The sequence below is a fragment of the Ochotona princeps genome, chromosome 17 (genome assembly GCF_030435755.1).
Source record: "Ochotona princeps isolate mOchPri1 chromosome 17, mOchPri1.hap1, whole genome shotgun sequence".
NCBI classification, from domain to species: Eukaryota; Metazoa; Chordata; class Mammalia; order Lagomorpha; family Ochotonidae; genus Ochotona; species Ochotona princeps.
Genome location: NC_080848.1, coordinates 53,847,271 through 53,854,360, shown reverse-complemented (window position 1 = coordinate 53,854,360; position 7,090 = coordinate 53,847,271). Strand labels below are relative to the sequence as shown.

The following is a 7,090-nucleotide window of genomic DNA, read 5'->3' as shown; positions in this document are numbered from 1 at the left end:
GGTCCAGCCCGTCCGCCCCGTCGCTCCGGTCGCCGGCTTCTCGCGGCTCCCGCCTCCAGCCCGGCGGGGACGGGCACGGGGGCGGGAGGCGGGGCGCCGGGGGCGGGGCCGGGCCTTAAAGAGCCCTGGGCCGCTGCCCTTAGGCCACTTCCTGGGGGCGGAGAGGACCTCGGCTGCAGTCCGGAGAGAGGCCAGCGGCACCGAGTGCGGAGCCTCCCGCCTGCTTCCAGAAGCTCCCTGGGACACTCCCAGCTCAGACGGAGCCTCGTTGCGCCCGCTTACCTCCAAACCCATACATCTGCTCTGGTCAGCTCCTCTGCCTCCATCCCCTGGGACCCGTGCCCGGAGCCAGGCCAGGCCTCCAACCGGCCCTGCCTGGACTCAACTACCGCGACATCGATCTGCCCAGGAACTCGGAAGCTGAGCCCTTCCAAGAGTTGGCCCAAAGCTCACCACTGTCACCTGCTGATTGGATTCTGCAAAGCCACTGTTGGAAGATCTCGGAGGAATTGCCTGTCACTGCCAGGAAAGCTGCCTCCCCCTCCGACTGCGCTCTTCTCATCCCTTCTCTCCGGCTTTCCAGAACTTTTGTGCTGGAAGAAAGCCCTCCACCCCCACCGAGGGAGTAGGGGTGAGCCCCACACTTCACCACCTTGTACCCCCATCTGCGTCTCCAGCCGACTCTGACCAATTCTACACACCCAATTCTACACACACTCCCCAAAAGTTCTGCCTTCCCTTCTCCTTCTGGTATCTCCTGTACCCCCAAAATTTCCCCTCCTCCCGTACCCTCCCCGGCCCCCTCCTTTGGGGGCCCAGTGACCCTGAATGTGGGGGGCACACTGTACTCCACCACTTTGGAGACCCTCACCCGCTTCCCAGACTCCATGCTGGGGGCCATGTTCAGGGCGGACACTCCCCTGCCGGCCAGCCTCAGCCCCCAAGGGGGGGGCCAGTACTTCATCGATAGGGATGGCAAGGCCTTCCGCCACATCCTCAATTTCCTGCGCCTGGGCCGCCTGGACCTACCCCGTGGCTACGGAGAAACTGCGCTTCTCAAAGCTGAAGCCGACTTCTACCAGATCCGGCCTCTCCTGGATGCCCTGCGGGAGCTGGAGGCTTCTCGGGGGACCCCGGCCCCCACAGCCGCCCTGCTGCATGCCGACGTGGATGGCAGCCCCCGCCTGGTGCACTTCTCTGCCCGCAGGGGTCCACACCACTACGAGCTGAGCTCTGTGCAGGTGGATACCTTCCGGGCCAACCTTTTCTGCACCGACCCTGAGTGTCTAGGCGCCCTGCGGGCCCGATTTGGAGTAGCTGAGGCGGACAGGGCAGAGGAGGGAGGCCCACATTTCCACCTGGAATGGGCCCCTCGCCCGGCAGAGCTCCCCGAAGCCGAGTATGGAAGACTGGGGCTGAAGCCACTGTGGACCGGGGGACCAGGGAACCCACGGGAGGTGGTGGGCACGTCGAGCTTCCTGGAAGAGGTGTTGCGGGTGGCCCTGGAGCACGGCTTCCGCCTGGACTCTGTCTTCCCTGACCCTGAAGACCTGCTCAATTCCCGCTCTCTGCGATTCATCCGGCACTGAAGACGGCAGCCCTGAGCTCCACAGAAACGGGCGGGCGGCCATGGAAGGAAAGCCCCCCCCCCCCTCTTGGGAGCCGTAAGGTGGTTCTGCTGCACCTGCTTGGAGCGGGGATGTGGGTAGGAGCCTGCTGAGCACTCAGGAGGAGCACTAGGGTAGGGACCAGTGGTGCTGACCCTGGGCGGGGCAGGAATGTTTCCTCGGGCTTCTCACCTGAAGGCTGGGCACCTCCAGCTTCTCCCATGGGCAAAAGGAGACAGCCTCTCTGTGCCCAGGCAGCTCCTGGAGGAACTCAGTTGGGTTGGGTCTGAACATTCTGGAATACTGGGAAGGCAGGTTCTCTGCTGTATCCCAATTCAGCCTACAGAAGGAGGTAGAAAGGCCATACTCCACTCTAGGCTGGCTCTTAGGGGAGCTAGGAGAATCCCCATTACCAATGGGGTTGGAGCTCCCCCCACCCGGGCCCTGAAGTTCTTGCTTCCAAGATCCCATAATGATGATAGAGCCAGCTGACTGGGATGGGGGAGGGGAAGAAGACGTGGTCCTGCTCTGCCTTCCGGTGAGCGTGCGTGCGAGCGTGCATGTCAGCCAGTGCACTGTCTAGACGTGTGGGTCCCCACAGCCAACTCCAGGCTGCATGATAGCAGCCTGTGGTCTTACAAGCCCAGGCCCGCTGGGGCCGCCTCACCACTGCCAGGTGCAGGTGTGTCTATAAGCAGCTTCCTGGGTTAATCACAGGGCGTGTGTTTGTGTTTGTGTGTGTGTGTGTTGACGCGTTTGCATCCTCAGGTCAGCAGGAGGGGCCTGCTGGGGCCTGAGTCACTCAGAGCTTCCTGGTGAGCTGTGAGAAGTCTCTGGACTCCCCCCTGGCCTCCCAGGCCTGTGTGGGACTCACCAAGGCAACCCAGGGAGTGTTGCTCGGAGATGCCTGGGAAGGCCTGGGGCTGGCTAGGGCAAGGAGGGAGTTAGGGCAGGGGGTTGGATATGGGATTTGGGGGTCCCTGTGCATGAGTGGAACACACACACAAAACTCCACTGGAGAAGCCACTCATTATTCATCACTGCTCTTGACTGACAGGAAAAAAACTAATAAAATTGCTTTTGGAAGCATACATTTATGAGGACTGTTGACGGCAGGTTAAAATACTGGCTCTCTCACTTCTTCCAGACTCCATTTCCTTGTGCCCCAGTGATGAGAACTCACACGGTTCTGGAACATTCTAGAACCCACAAATGTTCTGGAACACTCCAGAGGCCCCCAAGCAAAGGGCTGGAAGCAGGAGAGGGTTCAGTACGCCCAGGGTGATGCCTGCTCCCAATCTCCCCGCATCCCCAGCAGGCCTCATGTGGAGACTGGCACTGGCTGGGGTACTCCTGACAGCCACAAAGGCCTGTATCTTCTGCCGCCTCCAGGACAGAGACTTGTCTGGCCGCCTGGCTCGGCTCATCAGCCAGATGGAGCCCCAGTGGAAGGAGTGGGCCTCCCCAGACTTCTCAGCTTTTGCCCTGGGTGAGACCAGAGCTGAGGGTCAGCCGCCATCACTCCACCTCCCAAGGGGGTGAGGGTGGCAGGTGGCTTCCTGGCTGTGCCCCCATCGCATGTCCTTGGGCTTCAACCCTGGGAAAGTGCGGGCGGGGGAAGAAGCCCCTGGGCTGGTGGTGAGGGCCTCGCTGGCCTTGGCCTCGGCCTCTGCAGATGAGGTAACCATGAACAAGGTCACAGAGAAGACTCACAGGGTCCTGCGGGTCATCGGTGAGGCCAAGGGGAAGGCAGGCAGGACAGAGGGGCTTAGGGCACCAAAGGGGGAAATGGCAACAGGGACGAAGATGGAGGGAGGGTGGTAGGGTCATGGAGGAGGGGCCCAGGGCGATTTCTCTCTTCTCTGCTTCCCCAGAGATCAAAAGGTCTCTTTCTCTCCTCCCGCCTTACTGGCAATGGCTTCAGAAGACTCAAATCCCCCAATACATCTGGGAAGGTACAGGTCCCCTGCTGGCTGGGGGGGCGGGGGAGGGGTGGCCAGGCTCTTAAGGGCCGAGGCATGGTGACCCAGCGGCTCATGCACCGCACCCCTGCCGGTCTCGTTTCAGCCCTCTGTGCTCCTGTCTGCCGTAAGTGGCCGGGGAACGGGCCGTCGGGGCTGCGGACCGAGCCTGGGGGCCGGCCGGGCACTGAGGCAGCGGGAAGGGGCGCGTCCCGGGCTTCCCCGCCTTCGGCCCAGTGCCGCTCCAGCTGTCGCCTACAGGGGGCAGCACAATCCTGTACAACTGCTCCACCTGCAAGGCTGCTGAGGTGCCCTGCTGGCCCCGCCATCGCTGCTACCCAGGTCCAGACTCCTCCCTCCACCCCTCCCAGCGCTCCCACCCTGCCCAGATCCCCCAGGATCACTGACTGAGACCCGGGACCCCTCTAGGAAGTCATGATCTTTGGGAAGCCAGGATCCTGCTCCTGTCCGTCTCAGGAGCTGCCTTGTTGATTGGTTTTGTCATCCTGCAGGTGGAGTAAGTTGTGATGTCAGCATTGGGCAGGGAGGGCGGCCTCCCTAGGACCTCCCATTGCCCACCCTCCCTCCCAGCCCCTTCCTCTCACCACCTCTCTGCCATCCTCTGCCTGCCCGCAGGTCCCGCCAGCTGCAAGCGGAGGGTGCCTGGTGAGATGCCCACAACATATCCTACCCCCAACCAAGAGGCAAGTACCCACAGCTTCCACATTTCCGGGAGAGGGTCCAGCCAGCTCCCCCTCCCCCACCAAGTCCCAGTTTTCGAGACCCTAAAATCGAGATGCACCCAGTACCCCAGTGTCAGATGGCCGCTGGGGACCCAGGCACTCATAGCTGGAAAGGCCTTCCCCTCGGGCCTTCTACCAATCCCACAGAGCAATCAGCCCTGCCAGGAAATTATCTACAGAAGGAAAGAATCCCCGCTCCTCCACCCCCACCACCTTCCCACCCTCGTCCCCGCCCCCCTCTTTGTTCTTGGAAAGTGGGGGCGACTGCCCCAGAAGCTTCTCTGTCCTTCCTGCCCCCGCCCCCCATGACTGATTGGGAATCCCGGAATTCAAGACTTCTGGAGAACTAACTCCCTCCCTCTGGAGTCAGACCACATCAGGCAGAGCCGCTGGCACACGCCGTCTGCATTGTGTGAGCAGCAGCTCTGAGAAGCCTGGACCCAACTCAACTCGTTGCTCAGTCGTCTCCACTTGCCTTGGCTCTCTCAAGAATCTGTCTGCGCCTTGGGGCGGGCGGAGGGAGGATGGGGGCGGAGGGAGGATGGAGGAGCCTCCAGGTCCGCCTCCCCCATCCTCAACAAGAGCAGTGAGCCGGCAATGTCTGGAGAGAAAGAGCTTTGTTTTGCTGGGGGCAGGGAGGGCTGGGCCACTGACATTTGACGGTCAGAGACCTAGGACATTTCCTCGCTGCAAAGAAGTCTCCCCATGCAAGGTATTGAGGGCCTGGGGTAGAGAAGCTGGGGCCTTTGGCTCCTTTGCCTGTTGGGAGGTGCTGGCTGGGGATAGGAGGTGACCCATGCCAAGTGGGGTCTGTTACCAGTGACAGGCGACAGTTGCCACCTAGGGCCCCCTGGTTTTCAAAGCAGGGTCAAGGTTCCCAGCCAACTGTGCCCTGGAGGCCTCGAGGGCACCACTTCAGGGGTGTCTAAGTTGAGTTGAGTGGTGGCACAGCACAAGGGGCCGTGGTCAGCGTGGCCTGAAGATGGAGGGGAGAGAGCCTGTTGGGGTGGGTGTGGCGGTACCAGCGTCAAGCTGCATGCGAGGCATGTGTCAAGTTCTCGAGCACCGAGTCTGGCACCTTAGGAGGCAGCAGAAGATGTGCTTGGGTCCCCAGCACCCACGTGGGAGACCAGGATGAGTCCCTGGCTCCTGACTTCAGGCTGGCCCAACATGTGCTCGTCATTTGAAGAGTAAATCAGCAGATAGGAAGATTTCTGTCTGCCTTTTATTGAGAAAATAATAAATAATACACTGCTTATGGCCTGGGAAAGCAGTCGAGGACGGCCCAAGGCCGTGGGACCCTGCACCTGCATGGAAGACCCAAAAGAAGCTCTTGGCTTGTGACTTCAGATCTGCTCAGTTCTGGGCATTGCAGCCACTTGGAGAGTGAACCAGCAGACAAAAGATCTTTTTATCTGTATCTCTGTCTCTCTGTAAATCTGCCTTTCCAATTAAATCTTTTAAAAACAATTAAATCTTTAAAAAATTCTATTTGAAAGTCACAGTTCTACAAAGAAGAGGGAAAGACAGAAGCAGAGACGAGTCCAGATTTTTGTTCAGGCTGTGCTGCTTCGGATCCAGCCTCCTGCTAAGGAGCCCGGGAAGGCAGCAGAGGATGGCTCAAGTACTTAGGCCCTTACCTCCCACTGGGGGACCAGGGTGACGTTTGTAGCTCTTGGCTTTGGCCTGACTCACAGCCCTGGCTGATGCAGCCGTGTGAGAAGCAATTTAGAGGCCAGCACAGTGGCTCAGTGGCTAATCCTTTACCTACAAGTGCTGACATCCCATACTGGTGCCAGTTTGTGTCCTGTCTGCACCACTTCCAATCTAGCTCCTTTTCATGGCCTGGGAAAGCAGCAGAGGGTGACCCAAGTGTTTGGGAGCCTGTACCCACATGGGAGACCCGGAAGAAGCTCCTGGTTCCTGGCTTCAGATCAGCTCAGCTCTGGCCTTTGTAGCCATTTGGGAAGTAAACCAGTGGATGGAAGCTCTCTCTGTCTCTCCCCTCTGTATATCTGTCTTTCTAATACTCAAACTTTTTTATTATTAAAGACTTATTCGTTCTATTGAAGCAGAGGCAGGCATTTAGGTTAGAAGCCAGTTGGGATACCTCACCGTATCCTAGTGCTGGGGTTCAAATCCTGGTTCAGCTCCTGCCATCAGCTTCTTGCTAATGTACATCTGGGAGGTGGCAGGTGACGGCTGCATTAATTAGGTTCTTGCCACCCCTATGGGACACTCCCACTGAGCTTCCAGATCTTGGCTTAGTCTGGCCTTGCCCCAGCCCTAGCAGGCATTTGGGAAGTAAGCAGGTTGATAAGAAATCCGTCGGTCTGTCTGTCTGCCTTTCAAGTAAGACAAAAAAATATATATTTGTATAAGATTTACTTGAGGGCCCGGTGCGGTGGCCTAGCGGCCAAAGTCTTCGCCTTGAATGCACCGGGATCCCATATGGGCGCCGATTCTTCTTTTTTCCCCATATTTTTTATTATATCTTTGACAATCTTTACATAGTTAATTAGGGCAAAAAGGTTCAAGGGCTACAGGAAAGTGGGTAAGACTATCATTTCCACACATATTTTTCTATATCTGGGATAAAGGGGGAGGTAAAGGGAGAAGCCCTACCCAGTCTCCCACCCATCCCAGGTCCCCGATGTGGGGCATGTCCGAGGGTCTTGCTCAAGTGGTTTTGATAGTTCAACAGTTATGAATTGCTGCCAATCTTGCCACTCCAAGTACAATGAAGTTGCTGCAGAATCCACTGGTTGACATAGTCCAT

The 7,090-nt window shown here is 58.5% G+C and overlaps 2 protein-coding genes across 2 annotated transcripts; both read left to right on the top strand.

Annotated features, from left to right (window-relative positions):
* Positions 1–724: 724 nt before the first annotated feature.
* Positions 725–1,613, top strand: KCTD11 (potassium channel tetramerization domain containing 11). The gene has a single exon (XM_004594810.3). It carries the CDS (start codon positions 888–890, stop codon positions 1,587–1,589), a length of 702 nt encoding a protein of 233 aa, XP_004594867.2. The 5' UTR covers positions 725–887; the 3' UTR covers positions 1,590–1,613.
* Positions 1,614–2,811: 1,198 nt separating this feature from the next.
* On the top strand, positions 2,812–4,238 carry TMEM95 (transmembrane protein 95). The gene is made up of 7 exons (XM_058676467.1): positions 2,812–3,096; positions 3,283–3,339; positions 3,482–3,562; positions 3,675–3,695; positions 3,806–3,910; positions 3,998–4,085; positions 4,205–4,238. The coding sequence occupies exons 1-7, from the start codon at positions 2,820–2,822 to the stop codon at positions 4,236–4,238; spliced, it is 663 nt and encodes a 220-aa protein (XP_058532450.1). The 5' UTR covers positions 2,812–2,819.
* Positions 4,239–7,090: the final 2,852 nt, after the last annotated feature.